The 16,014-nt window shown below is 39.1% G+C and overlaps 1 protein-coding gene across 3 annotated transcripts in view; it reads left to right on the forward strand.

The window, feature by feature from the left end:
- akap6 (A kinase (PRKA) anchor protein 6) overlaps window positions 1-16,014 on the forward strand; it is a 208,912-nt gene that overhangs the window by 66,050 nt on the left and 126,848 nt on the right. For all 3 annotated transcript variants that reach the window (XM_019260384.2, XM_019260387.2, XM_019260385.2), the window contains exons 11-13: window positions 446-568; window positions 13,689-13,785; window positions 14,964-15,166. In XM_019260384.2, coding sequence (XP_019115929.2) covers window positions 446-568; window positions 13,689-13,785; window positions 14,964-15,166 — 423 coding nt within the window. The remainder of the gene's footprint in view (window positions 1-445; window positions 569-13,688; window positions 13,786-14,963; window positions 15,167-16,014) is intronic.

The following is a 16,014-nucleotide window of genomic DNA, read 5'->3' on the forward strand; positions in this document are numbered from 1 at the left end:
TTTTTTTTTTTTTTGTTCTCTTTCTGTCCTTGAATTAATTCATCAGCTCTGAAACGCCGTCCAGCCGCTCCCCCTCTCCTCTCTCTTACACTCTTTTATCCTCCTCTCGTCCTCTCCTCCTTCCAATCTGTTGCTTTCCTCCTTTGTTTTCACTCTCTCTCTTACCCTGTCGCATGTCATTACCTGTTGGATTTCTTCCTTTCATTGTTTTTTTCTTCGACTCTCCAAACATTTTGACTGCCCTGTTGTTTATCTCTTTCTACCTCTTCTCTTCTCCCTCTCGTTCTCTCCATCCTCTGCGGTGTTGTGTTGTTTTGATGTGACTCCAGCAGGCTCTGGACAGCAGTGTTTATTCATGCTATTATTACTGTTTTCTTTTTGTTTTTTTAAACCATCAGACTAAATTCTCTCTCTCCCTGTGTCTCTCTTCCTTGCTCGTCCCCAGTGTTTCGTCCAGCAGTTGGACGGGTTCATCTCGTGGCTGCAGGAGGCTCTGGACAGCACTGAAAACTGGACGCAGCCCAGACAGGAGCTGGACAGCCTGAGGGCGTACCTGGACACACACCTGGTGAGAACACACACTTTTGTCCTTTTTATACTTGCGAGGACCTTCATTAACATAACACATTCCCAAACTCTTATGGAAAATTCAATTCGATATCATTTATATAGCGCCACAGAAGTCACAAGAACCACAACCATTTCTCAAGACACTTTTCATATAGAGCAGATCTATGCCGTACTCTATAATATCATTTACGGAGACCCAACAGTTCCCACAATGAGCAAGCACTTGGTAAGAGTGGCAAGGAAACACTTTCTTTAAGAGGCAGAAACCTCGGGCAGAACCCAGATCATAGTGGCCAGACATCTGCAGAGACAATATAAAATAATAGAGAGATAATAATAATAGTATCAATAGTATTTGTAGTGAAGGTCAAGCAGGAGCACAGCTACAGATGCAACCACGATCCCTGACCCAAAAATAAATATTCAAGTTATAACCTGAAGTGGTCCTTCAGTGTGATGCCATAGGGAAACCTTTAACTATCGGTTCTTCAGTGAACCAGTTATTGTCAGGTCCTTACCAAATTTCAGAGTAAATCAGGTGCATTCAAGGTGCAATATATAATCATTTTAATTCAAACATTTAATTTAAAGGTCCAGTGTGTCAGAATTAGGGGAATTTATTGACTAAATATGGAGTATACTATAGTCATAACTATATTATCATTTGTGCATAAGCACCTGAAAATAAGAATTCTTCTGTTTTTGTTACCCCAGAATGAGACTTTCATATGTACAGAGTGAGTCGACCCTCTTCTATGGACTCCCGTAACAGCTCCCATGGAGCCCATAAAAGACAAACCAAACAAGCTTGAGACGGGGCCTTTCATGTTTCATACCCCACAATTAGAAATGACACCACAACAATCATTTCTACACACAGACAAAGTTAGGCAATAGATTCGGGATATAGCAACCAGCTAACCATTAGTTGATACATACTTCAGGTTCACAAAAGGTGTTCAAACTGTCCCTTTGTTGGTTTATATCAAAACCAGGTCACACTGTCACAAAGAGTGACTTAAAGAACGAGTAATCAGGACTCCATAGAACCTTTAAAAGGTTCCGCTGCGGCAAGGACTGAGCCTTAGTACATGGGACGGATGCTCTACCAACTGAGCTAAACGACACCCCGAGAAAAAACAAAACAACAAAAAACATGCTGCACTTGTGACTTACAGTAAAGAATAATCAAGAAGCAGGTTTTCTTAGAGGCATAGCTATGATGAGAACCTGCAAGACCAGAAAGCAGCAAAAACTGGGACATGAATGTGTACGGATGGAGAGGTAAAGAAGAAGAGAAGACCTCAGTGCATCATGGGAAGGCAATCTAGGCCTCTAGTAGAAAAGTTTTACTTAAACTAAACCTGAAACAACAAGGAGCTCTCTGAAGGTACAAAATAGACATGAGTGCTTTGTCCAATCACATGTCTATACACACATTATTGCACACACGGTTGTATGAACACATTTGCATGCATGAATATGGATGTGGCCATGTGCCCCCCACACACACACACACACCTGCATGCAGTGGTTTTCAACAGCAGAATAATTTCACTTCTACCTGTCTCTGTTTCTGAAACACTTTCCCTCAGCTGAAGTCACACAGATCTGTGGAGGGAGGACATGTAGCATGTAGCTGTAAGGAAATACACTTTATTTACAAATGCCACATCTTTGGTATCAAATTAAAAAGGAATTTGGGTTGTGTTTTAAAATCAAGGCAGCTTCTCAGTGAACTGCAGCAACATTTGATAATTCTTCGGGAGTCTAGAGGGTTAAGGATGAACACTTTACATAAATCCAGACCAGCAACTGAAACAAGTGACAGTCTGTCATTCACAGTGAGCAGCACTGAGCTTAACAGAAGGAAAAGGTTCAGGTCTTACTTGTGGAGGTCAAAGGTCGGTGGTAAGTGCATCCTGCAACCACAGAGCGATGGTGTTAGAGAGGGATGATGGGAAAATAACAATGAGCCGAGGGATGAACACAGACGGTCTCTCGTTTCATCTTCGCTGCTTTTATCCTGATGTCTCTTTATTTTTGTTCCAGTTTTTAGCTTTCCATCTCTTTGTCTCCCTCCTTCTGTTTTACTCTCTCTCTTTCTTCTTTCTCCTGCCAGTTTATCTGTTTATTTCTCCTGACCATCTGCCCCTCACTTGCTCTCCTGTTTTCTCTCTTCTTCCCTTCTTTTTTTCTCTCTAATTTCATTTGTTTATTCCAGTAAATAGAAAACAAAAAAAATCAAATAACTATTTCCACGTTTCTCTAATTCACATACACACATCCCCAAAAATAACAACACACTACACAGAAAAATAATGGTTCCTCTCTGGTCCTACAAGGATCCAAGAACCTCTTTATTTAACATTGTTACATTTGACTGTTCGTCTTCAGTCTGACTTCAGACTGAATTGTTATGATTAAACACGTTCAATAAAGTGATGATGCTAATAGTTCTATGGAGAACACAGTTACACAGACATCAGGTTACATTTATTGCATTCATTCATTAAAATGACCCTGACTGGGTATTGAACCAGTCCTTGACCTTAAGATACAATACAACTGTCCATATGAATTTATAAAACAGACACATTTAATTTCAGATAATGACTGTTATTTTACAAAGGTCTGTATGTAATTTAAGAAAACAGAAAAAAAGAATGATTTTTATTTTAAAATTAGAAATAACTGTAATTTGTCTTTATTGTTGTATACAACTATTTAAAAAAATGTTGTTTTACATTAAATAAAATGACTAAATAACATTTACAGTGATCCTCATTACTGATCAAAAAGATTCTGACTGTATTTCTTCTTTAACATTTTAGTCTTGTTTTCATCCGTTGAAAAAATATCAGGCGATTTCCTCTTTCACGTAATAAATAAGGTCATGATTCACGTCACTGTTGATCAGATAACAATCAGATAACACTTAAAATAATAGTTTGGTCATCAATTTACAGACAATGTTCGTAGTTTTAAAGAGTTTTTAAAAACCCTTTTTCAATAATTTTATGATTTTTTTAACAGTGTAAAATCAGGTCCACAAAGATCGTTATTGAAAATTGTTCCTTAAAGACCATTGTATCTAAAGTTAATCGGAGCACCATTTTTGATGGTTCTTTTCAGGCATCTTTCTACCATCTGCAGAAAAGGTTCTAGAAAGAACCTCTTTGATGCCAGTTTGCACCTTCATTTTTCTGAGTGTATAGATCAGTGAGCACACACACACACACACACACACACACACACACACACACACAAGGATGAGAAGCACTTTGGCAATTACTCACACCCTTTATGACAAACATATGGGCTTCACACATGCATACAATCACACACATACACACACACACAGAGTAGCAGTCATCAAAAATGCATTCAAGAGTACAAGGAAATGAGACACGAACACACACACACACACTTATACAAACAAACAGATTGTATTTGCATATAAGCGTACAAATGCAAACATATATGCACAAAAGTAGGCATGTGTTCTAGCTGCGCACACACACACACACACACACACACACACACAACACAGAGGTGATATTTGCATACATTTGCATGTTCCTAGACAGATTTCCAAATCAGCATCTCCGTATCCGTCCCTGCAGAACAGCATCATGCACACAGATCTGCACACACACACACACACACACACACACACACACACACACACCAAGTTATCTTATCTTGATATTTATTTCTGCTGTGTGTGTGTGTGTGTGTTTGTTTTTGGTTTGTTTACACGTGTCGACTTTGTTGTGGTTGCCAGCAGTGCTAACGTTAGCGGCGGTTAGCTTCAATTAGAATTCCCGGCTCTTAATTGGCGCGTCTCGTTAAATAAAGCAAAAGAGGATGAAAAAGCATCGCTAATAGGACTTTGAACTGCTACACTGTTGATAGCGTGTTCGCTAACTGACTCTGTGCGTGTGTGTATGTGTTGATAGTCACACTCACACTTTGTGGTTATTAGTGTGTGTTTGGGTGTGTAATTGTGTGTGTGTTACTGTAGAGAGACAGGTTCACTCTCTCCTCTCTTTGTCTACATATCTGTTTCTCTGAGTTTTCTTTCTTTTTAAATTTTTCTCTCCGGCCCCTGTCTGAATAAAACGGGTTCACATTTTACTGATTTGCTTTGTTGAAGACATGTTTAAGGAACTGGAACAGCTGACTAGATTAGGATCAGGAGAAATGTCAGATCGAAGAAGTCTGACGTGTTTATTCTGCAGTAAATGAGTTGGACAGGAGGGTTCAGGTCCTGCTCTCCATGTGCTGTTAGGTTTCAGCTACTAAAACACTTTGGCTAACGTTAAGGAAACATTTTGAAATAGTTCAAAATTAAAAACATGCTCTGGCTTCAAGTCAGGTCTGTTTTTCAGTATTTTACCAAGACCACAACCTTTTCTAAACCATAACCACAGCTTCAGCGGCCTTAACGTAACAACTTAAATACCAAAGCATAAATTAGGCAAGTGTTAATCTATAGCAAAGACGAATGAATGCAATTGTTTTATTGTTTTTTTACATCAACAATAAAAGTCTATACCTCCAACATGTGTAAGTCTGTTCACATGGTATTTAAGGGTTAGTTTGTGTTGTTTGAAGTGTGGTTGGATGGGGAACTGATCTTGTAGATGGCGGTTGGCACGCCTCCAGTTTGGAGAAGCAGACAGGAGGACGAGAATGAAGCTAAGCTAATGTACTGCTGTGACCGGGGGCAGCAACAAAACACATTTTAGACACTTAAACCTAAAAAAAAGGATCAGATTGCCCAGTTATTTGCACATTAAAGCTACATTGTATAATTCTAATGATGTTAAATCCTGTTGATACTACACTGACTTGTAATCAGGTGAATGGTGTCTCTGTCATTCGTACGTCTGTTCTCACACTATGTAACTTTGGGCTCCGGGTCAGGAGAAGTACATAACACTTTACGGCACTAAGTCACACACCACCAACTATTTGACTGATTTTGGTGAAACTGGATCATATATATATATATATATATATATAGATATATATATATATATATATATATGTATATTTCTTTTTAAAGATTTTTTATTTGGCCTTTTATGATAGTACAGCTGAAGATAGACAGGAAGCAGAGAGAAGTGGAGTGACAGTAAATGGCCGTCCGATGCGGGAGTCGAACCAGGGCCAGCTGCAGCGAGGACTGTAGCCTCTTACATACTATGCTACCGACCACCCCAAAACTGGATCATATTTTATGGAGAAAATGTTTTCTGCTTTTCCCTCTGATGTCCTCCGGCTGCTCCGCCTCAACTCTCTGTGATTTACAGAGTTTCCTGATGGACAGTGAAGTAAACTGCTGCCAACTGTAGCTGCTGTTAGCTCAGTTTGTTAGCCTGAGTTTGTTAGCCGGACTGCCTGGACTGTGAGCACCGGGGGAGTGTTAGTGTTTGGTTTTACAAAAAAAAAAAATATAGAAGATCTCCAGACTGTTCCTTTAATCATCGTTTAGTTTTGCAAGGTAATTAATATGAATGTTTTTTAGGAGATGTGCTAAAAAGATTTGCCTTTTGTTTTATATTCTTGTGTCTTTTACTCCTCCTGTCTTTGTTTTTGGTTTTCTAGTTCTTTCTCACAGAAACACACAGAAACACACACATACTCACACACTGTTACTCTGTTACTCTATATTGCGTTCGCTCACACACATAAACACACACAGCTCCAGGGCAGCAGTGGGTGGAGTGGATCTGCACTCCCAATTGAATATTTGGTCCAGCTGGCGTGTGTGTGCGTGTGTGTATTCGTGTGAGTGTGTCTATATGTGTGTTTTAGGGCGCGTGGAGCGAATAAGCACAGGTCTTTCCGGAACCCCGGGGAGATCAGTGAGGCGAGAGGACGCTAACACACACACACACACACACACACACACATACACAAATATATATACACACAAACACACACACACAGACACACACACAAATACACACATACACACACAGGCTGCTCTTTGTAAGGCACTGAGAGATGGCGGCCAATGAAAGGCCTATTGATTGGGTCTGATGGGCGATCCAGGCCTTTGAATCCTATTACCAGCAGCAACACACTATTGGTGGCAACATGAGGGGGAGAGAGAGAAAGGGGGAGATAAAGAGGTGTGAGAGGGAGGGAGGGCGGTCTAAGACTACCTCCACACCAAACGACTAAATCTGAAAATGCAGATTATGGGTGAAAACAGACACAGCAGCTCCTCAAGACTTCCATCCTTACATAAGGAAAACAGATTAACCTTCTTCTTCTCCTTCTTCACATTCTTCTGCGGTAGAATAAACATGTTGATCACAGCTCCACTCTCTCCGCTTGCATTATAGTAATATGATTAGATTTTTCAGGGTATTACTATTTGAAATCCAGTTATAATAATGCAGTTAATAATGTAGCAATATTACATCAGAGGTTGTGCTTTAAAGTTATTATTACACTGAAGTGTCAATAATAAGTTAAAGCCCAATGTAATATTGCAATGATACAACACTTACCAACTTAAATGAAATGCATGATCAAAATGTTTCACATTTTAGGGATATTTGCTCTAAAAAAATAAAAATAAAATGAAGTTTGCCATTTCTGTTCCAAATCAGTTTTATCAGCAGTCTCTTATACGTAACAGAACCCAGTTTACTACTTCAGTAAGTAGTCCGAGCTTCAGTAATAACCTAGCAACAGAGACGCTTTCTAGTCCTGTCAAAGCTTCCTGGAGATTGTGTAGTTTCCCTAAATAAATAAACTGAATAAATACCACACATATAAACACTAAACTGAATAAATACTACACATATAAACACTAAACTGAATAAATACCACACATATAAATGTAAACTGAATAAATACCACACATATAAACACTAAACTGAATAAATAGTATTTATTCAGTTTAGTGTTTATATGACTGGTATTTATTTAATTACCACACATATAAACACTAAACTGAATAAATACCACACATATAAACACTAAACTGAATAAATACCACACATATAAACACTAAACTTTTTAAATACCACACATATAAACACTAAACTGAATAAATACCACACATAAAAACGCAGACTGAATAAATACCACACATATAAACACTACACTGCTTTGCTAGTTCAGCCTCGGAGTGACATAGTAAAGATATTGGCTGAAAAAGATAATTTTTCATGGACAGATTGAGCTACTAAGTCGGTAAACTTATTTTTCAGCTAATAACGTAGCACTGTGTCAGCGTCTCACCGCACAGATGATGGAGAATGTGATCCAAACATTTTCAATAACTCCACAGTAAAATGTACTTTTAAAAAATCATTAACATGGTGGTCTAACAGCTCCCTAAAATACAGAATATATTCATTCAAGATTGCTGAAATTTGAAATTCAGATTATTACTTAATTAAAAGTTGACTTCTTTATTCATATTTATTTACATGTTATATATAGAATGTGACAAAGTGGAGACGGCGGAGTAATTTATGTTAACCCTTTTCTACAATAACCTAGAAGAGCCAAACTAAACATTGACTCCAAATAGAGACTTTTGCGTTTTCCACTGTAGTTTCTCCTTCACACTAGTTGCAATCAACAGATAGGAGGAAGAAGAGTGGGTGATGGAGTGTTGTGACGAAAGAGAAGTAGTAAGAGGACGAAAAGGAAGGGAGAGAAAATGAGGAGGGTGTATTAGAAAAAGAGAGGGAGAGATTGACTTGGGGGATGAGAGGAAGAGAACAGAGCCAGGTGAGAGATAGTGAGGGATGAAATATGAGAAGGGAGAGGAAAGAGAGAGAGAGAGAGAGAGAGAGAGAGAGAGAGAATTGCATTTTATTGCTTAATATAAAAACTGAGAGAGAGGGAGATGAAAAGAGAGATGAAAGAGAGATGAAACACACACACACATACACGCACACACACCTTGGGGGAATACAGGCGTCGCACTGTAGTTTGAGACAATTTGATCATGATTATTGCAAAGACTCTGATCAGATCATGTCTCATCAACCCAAGTGTGTGTGTGTGTGTGTGTGTGTGTGTGTGTGTGTGTGTACACAATCTCAATGTCAAACCTCAATGTCATCCGAGTATCAGAGCTGCACACCTCTTGGCGCCTCGCTAATATGCTAATGCTAAAAGCTAAATGATATCAGGTAGGTTTCTGAGGCTGTCCTACCATGTGCTCCAGGCTAATATGCTAATGCTAACAGGTAATCTGATCACTCAGGCTTTGAAGCAGTGTGTGTGTGTTTGTGTGTGTGTGTGTGTGTGTGTGTGTGTGTGTGTGTGTGTGTGTGTTAATCAGAGCAGGAAGTTATAAGGTTTTAGTCCAACGGCCACAGCTGCTGAGAAAACTCCAAATCCACTTGATAAGAGTTTGACTGTGAACACTAGCGATGCTTAGTTACCTGTGTCTGTTTTATTTGTCCAAATCACATTTGGAAAACTGAAGTTGTATTTTTGATCTATGTTAATTTTCAGGATTACAGAATACAAAAAAATAAGAAACTATAATCAGACCAGATTACACTTTATGTAATGTGTGATTTGATTATAGTTACATTGTCATGGATGACTTGATTACATTTGTAATTATGTCTTAAAAATTTGGCAATTTTTTATTGTTGTTGAATCTTAAACAAAACCAGTATAACAACCAGAGCTAATTTGTTGTAAAGGGTCTTCTCCTGATCTCTTAATATTTCCTGTTTGGAGCCACGATTGCAGAATTTTGAACAGTTTATTTTACCTTCACTTGCTATCTCATCATCACATTTTAGCTCGTAACTAATCATGAATGTATGCATGCTACACTACACATGAAAGTAAACACATATTGGGCCGACACTGAAACAAAATATTACAGGAACTGCTTTGAAATACGTTCCAGCAACCATAAGCAGTTTCTTTGACAGGCGTCTTACTTTGCGTCGTCCTGATCTGTGCTGAGTCAAGATAAGACAAGAAAACAAAAAAGAATATTTGTAGAACTCAAATTTTATGACTGGATCAATTTTTTTTGTTTAATGTGCAATATATTTAATGTTTTATTTTGAAGTGATTCAAAAGTATTGAGATTAGAGCCACCACACTAAGCTTAACAACAGCTCCTCAGAAACCTGTGGGTGACGTCACAGAGACTACATTCAGGTTTTATACAGTCTGTGCTTTAAACCCAGACTGTTTTTCCTGACTTGACGCTAAGAGCACTGCTCCAACACTCCAACGTGAGTCTGACGCTGCATTTCCCAGCCAAAATGTTAACATCCATGCAGATGCTAAATACTACACAGTAGTTGTTTTTAACGTAACCTCTAACAGAAAACAGAACAGAAATAATGTTGATGATGAGCTCCTCGCACTTTGAAGTAATGCTGGATTAGGTCAGACGTGCCAACCTTGAGACGTCAAAAATAGACAGATGAGTGAATGAAAAATGATGAATAATAAGTTCACACCAGAGGGGGGAATTCTTCTGTTTTCTTTCCTGAGTATTAAAGTCTTTGACATAAAAATGCTCTCTTCTTCTAGTCTAGTTATTATTTTGTCATTTCCTTTCTTTAAAATCTTCTTTAAAAATCTAATTTTTCTAGGAAATCCTCCATATTTTTGAGGTCTGACAGGCAAGTACACTTCCCAGACTTCACTCCTCCAAACTGGAACTCTTTGTTAGGACACGACTCATGAAATCTGTCACAGATGACGGGTCTTTCACTGGAGAAAATGTCATGTGCTTTCCGTTCATTTTTGTAGTCCATAACTTTTCTGTAGTTCTTCTGCTCAGTAGGACAAACGCATAAACGCATGCCATGTCCTTTTCCTGGTTGACTGTGTCTATTTCCTTTACACTCCCTCTCCGTCGCAGACACATAAATACATACACGCAGCCTCTTATTACCGCCTGCTGTCTGACGTGCATAAAAGCATGCTCTGCATGCCTTATCATCATGTGATTGATGGCTCTCTGTTCTCCTCTTATCGATTCCATGCTCTCCATATATTAAACGGAGGAAACGGAGCTGAATCGCTCGTGGAATAAGGCGTTGAAATACGATCGCTCTCCGATAGCCCAGCTAATCTGCACAACCTAATTCATTCCTAACATCAGCCGGCCCTATCCCAGAGACGCAGACAGTCACGCTGTGTTTTGTGTAGCGCTGATAAATGTACTTTATGTTTATTAGCTGTGAGGTTTTTCACCAGCTTATCTGGGAAATTATGTGGGGCAGAGTGGCCGCCGAGTCTGTAAAATTACTCAATCAGCCGTGAGATTTGAAGTAATTTACGACCTTTGCAGGGCAGTAATGATTGCAGAATGCAGACAGTCATGTTTTATTTGGATAATATTGATATATGAATGTGTTTTTGGGCGCGTTGTGGAGAGATATAGATGATGGTTTGGTTTTTAAAGTGATATTTTATTGTTTATCTGTGAAATGTAATATGTAAAGGACAGTGTCAGACTATCTGCTCACAACCGGTTTAGATGATGTGATGTTTTTATGAGAGAGGAAGAGCGAGTCAGAGGGTGGAGCAAGGCACTAACAGTGCTAGGCTGAGGGTTTTCGATTTGCTGCTGAGCTCAATAGGTAACCTTTGTTTTTTTGTTTTTTTCCTTCTTTGTAATCCTGATTTTAAACATTTTCTTTGAACAGGCACCATCTCATAACACATAGATAAGTAAGCAATATTACAGGAAAGGATGTGCTTTATCATCATTATTGGCACAACAATGATGTGGTCATGTGGTTCATAAGCATCACTGATGTGCCAATAATGACAGTAAAGCACACTCTCAAGTGTAATATTGTGATAAGACACCAGTTATTACCTTAATTAAACATATCATGAAAATGTATCATATTTTGGGCAATTCACTTTAAAAATGGCATTTCTCTACCATTTGTTTAAAGTTTAAAGATGAACTGATTAATTGGCAGAAAACTCAAGATTGAAATGAATCATCAGTTGCAGTTCTTGTACACCATCTCCTCAGAAATAAGATAACACTTTTATCCCAAATATCCAGATCCTTCCCGCTGGCTGCAGAGCATCAGAGTGTGTGTGCTTTGTGTGTGTGTTGTGTGGGTTTAAAACACCTCGTCCCATCCGTCTCTGTGGTGTGTATCCTGCTCCATAAATATTGGTGGTGTGGAGGTCTGACCTTGTCATGTGTTGACTGATGCCGTCGCCTGTCTATCCCTCACTGCAGACGTCTTGGGCCGAGCAGACAGAGCCGGAGTGCGATGGTGCTTCTTCTTAGAAAAATCTCAAAATATCATGAGACTCATGAGACATGGGTTTAATTTCACTGAGATGTTTTTGATGATTTTAGGGGGCTTTGTGCATATCCCACATCATGTGTTTCTTCTTTTGTCAGTTAGCAAAAAAATAATCACCACCATGTCTTTTCTGCTTTGTTCTGGCATCAGAATCAAGTTGTTGCCAAGTAGATTTTCTACTCCATAGACTCCATATAAGTTATATCTGTTGATAGTTAAAATACAACTTAATGCATTTTTATAAAACAGGTGAGACCTCCCTCACTTTGTGTCTTATAAGTAATCTGATTGGTCAACTTAAAATCATAGAATCACATGATATCACTAAAAAAAACTACAACATTACAACATTATAAACCATCAAATCATCAACAAATGTTCAACATATGAAGAAATAGAAATATAGTAATATATATTGTTATATTCTATACAGGCTGTGATATGGTCTTCTCTCATTTAACTTCATAAAAACAGATAACAAAACATTGTTTTTATTTTGAGAGTGAATTGGAACTGTTGTATAATTTCAATATTACCTTCGAGGGCGTGCTTTAACGTCATTATTGGCATTTTAGTGATGCTTACGGTCCTGACAGCATCACTGTTGTGCCAATAATGGCGATAAAGCACGCCCTCTCATGTAATATTGCAGGCCGATCAGAATACACCATTGACACACAGTAGAGTCTTGAGAGCATTGTGTGTGTGTGTGTGTGTGTGTGTGTGTGTGTGTGTGTTAGTAAGCCTCAAGGTGCTCAGTCCTCAAGACTTAACCACTTCTGACATCCTGCTGTGCTGCACACACACACACACACACACACACACACACACACACACACTCTCACACACACGATCAGAAGAGGCTGTAATGTTGTCCATAGATCTGACTGGAGTGTTTTCCAACACTGCCTGAGGCTCTGTGCTCTGTGCCTCCCTCCATCCATCCATCCATCCATCCATCCATCCATCCATCCATCATCCATTCATACCACCTATTATTTTTCTCTTACATTTTCTTCCCAGTTGTTTATTTCCTTTTCCTCATGTCCTTCATCTGCTCTTTCTAAGCAGAGATCTAAGCAGAGAAAACATCAATCAACTAATGTTTTTTTTTTCATAGTATGGTCCATCATTTCTGCCAGCAGTCTCTATAAACAGATCTGTAGGTGAGGTCGTGTTTCTGTTTATAGTTGAAGTTGTATTGACTTTGGCTGCCATCGGCTGGAATACAATCTATCAGCTAGTGATTTTTATTATCTTTTTTCTGCATTCATATGCAGATATCTGTTTATAGACACTAGCAGAAATGTGTCAGAAATGTTTCCCGTTGACATTTCCACATAAATTCAAAGATCTTTTCACATATAAGTTACCAAAGACACAGCCTATTGCCATATTACTGCTTTTTATAACAATGTGGGTAGCTTTAAATTTCATCACATAATCACGTAGATAAAGAGAGGAGACTCACCCAGCTCTCACTGCCCTGATGAGGGCTGTTTTCTGGAGGTTGGCAGGGATGACTGACCGGGTCGCGTTGACTTCTCCGCTAAAAAATGGATGATTTCTTTTCTCATGTAGCTATACTGTTATTTGCTCGTATAAAGACAATTTTATTGTTATTTTTTTTCAAGTGTTGAATCAAACTCAGTTTAAAAAGCTACAAACATATTTAGTATCAAATTAAAGAAAATAACTTGTGCTTGTCCATTCTGTTAGAGATGTTCTGTTGAGCTACAGCTGATTGTTGATGGGGTCTGGAGGGTTAACTTAATATAAGAAGTGTTTACTGATGATGATCTTTGTGTGTTTCAGAGTTTCAAACTGAATGTGGACAGTCACGGCGCTCTGAAGGAGAGTATAATGGAGGAAGGCAAAGCGCTGCTCACCGTCATCACCTGCCACCAATCAGGTATGTTCTCTCTCTCTCACATTCATATTCATTCACACCTAACACACAGTGAACAGATACACACTCAAACACACACACAGGTGGTCATAATGGAGCCCTGACTCTGTTCCATTCATTATTAATATTTGGATTAACAGAGTGACCTTCAGAGAGGAGAACTCATATAAATGTAGCTGAAAAAGAGACAGAGAGAGATAAAGACAGAATGAGATGGAGAGGCAGAGATAGAAAAGCAGAAAGAAAAGCCAGCGGGCTGAAACCGTCTGAAACATTCAGTTTCATTTTATATTTTTAAAGAGAGGTCACAGGTTTGGTTAAAATAAGTACTTCTTGGTCATGGTTACGAGGAAAAGGTAGGAAATAAGAGAACAGGTGGTGGTGTATAACGTTTCAGAAGCTTTTTGCCTATTTTGAAAATTGATGGGTTTCTTGATGCTGTTTCTGTGTCTAACTTCCAGTCAGCTCAATCTGCTCTGTGATGTTTGTAACGTCTGTCAAACATAGACCAGGGGTACTATAAAGGTTTAGTTGCTACCACTAGAGGCTGAGCACGGTTACATTGCCCGCTTGCCCAGCTCAGGTTCTGGCACAACACCAGCTCCGCTTCCCATCAGCATTCCCGGTGCTCCAAAACTCCTGTGGTACAAACACTAACACTCCCCCGGGGCTCTGAGCTCACAGTCCGGGCAGCCCGGCTAACAAACTGAGCTAACATTAGCTAACAGCAGCTACAGTTGTCAGCAGTTTACTTCACTGTCCATCACAGCGAGTGAACAGATACACATGTGCAGCTGTCCATATTTACCGCAGTGCTATTACACTTCAAAAACTGAAAGTCAATAAACTTAAATTTAAAAATAAAATAAATTCTGTTCCTACCTTTAGCTGTGGACCTCTTACATACTTCCTTCTTACCCAGTTTAACTCAAGAGATCAAAGTTGCGAAATGAAACATAAAATATATAAAATGAAATATACACAAACCTCTGTTTAAAGTGATTTATTGGGGATACTTTGGGGATATTTTGACATACGATTTGTCGTTGCTCCTATTACATAATCTACATTTTTGTGAAAAACTCTGAAATTTCTGCAACAACTGGATTGTTTCTTTTCATCCACCTCTCTCTCTCTCTCTCTCTCTCTCTGGTTCATCCTTATGTCTCTCGCCCCCTCAGGTCTCAAGGATATCCTCCATATGGTTTCCAGCCAATGGGATCAGCTCCAGCGGCAGATCAGGCGCCAACATGGCTGGATGCTCCGTGCCCTCCGCTGCATCCAGGCCCGCCTCCTGTACACCAGCCAATCACATGAGTCCTTCACAGCCTCTGGAGAACCCTCAGCCAATCGACAGGCACCGTGCCCAGTGGACGGCCTCAAGGTAAATAAAAAACCTCAGCGTTTTTTTATTTTCTGTTTATCTTTCTTATTCTGTTCATCTGTTTTTTGTTTGTTTTTCGCTCTTCGGTTTTTATCCTTCATTTCCTCTGGGGTTGATCCCTGTTATCCACACACACACACACACACACACACACACACACACACACACACGCACGCACGCACGCACGCACACGCACACACACACACACACACACAAGCTCACAGTCAAACACACACACGGCCTTTGTAAATGTATTTGTAACATTTGTATTGGCTGTCAATTAACAGCCTGATTGGTTTCTCAGGTCTAATTGGCTGCTGGTTAATTAGCTGGACTTGGTTAATTAGATGTAATCTCCCTTTCTGTCTCTCTCTCTTATTGCAACAGCTCATTCACAGCTCGTCACTGTTGTGTGTGTGTGTGTGTGTGTGTGTGTGTGAAGAAATTTCCCATGATTCATATATGACCAAAAAAAGAAACATCATCATCCTTCTTCTCCTTTATTGCTCTGTTCCCTTCTTCATCCTTCATTTTATATCACTCCGTCTGTTCTTAAATTGAATACTCCATCCTTCCATCCCTCGCTCTTTCTGATTTCTAACAAACATCTCATCTGTTTTATTTGATTTTCTTGCAATATATCTTTATCGAGACGCAGTTAAACACGTAAAGATCATTCTCTCAGAGAAGAAAAACACTTTTCACTTTCATTTCATTGTCTAAAATATTTCGAGACATAACTGACAGATGGTCTTAAAATCTGAAGAGTTCTGAAGCAGACGCAGAGAAATGTGAAAGCAAACAAATGCAAGACAACATGAGTGCAAAAAATAGACAAACAAAGATTT

This window comes from Larimichthys crocea, chromosome V (genome assembly GCF_000972845.2).
Source record: "Larimichthys crocea isolate SSNF chromosome V, L_crocea_2.0, whole genome shotgun sequence".
Classification (NCBI taxonomy): Eukaryota; Metazoa; Chordata; class Actinopteri; family Sciaenidae; genus Larimichthys; species Larimichthys crocea.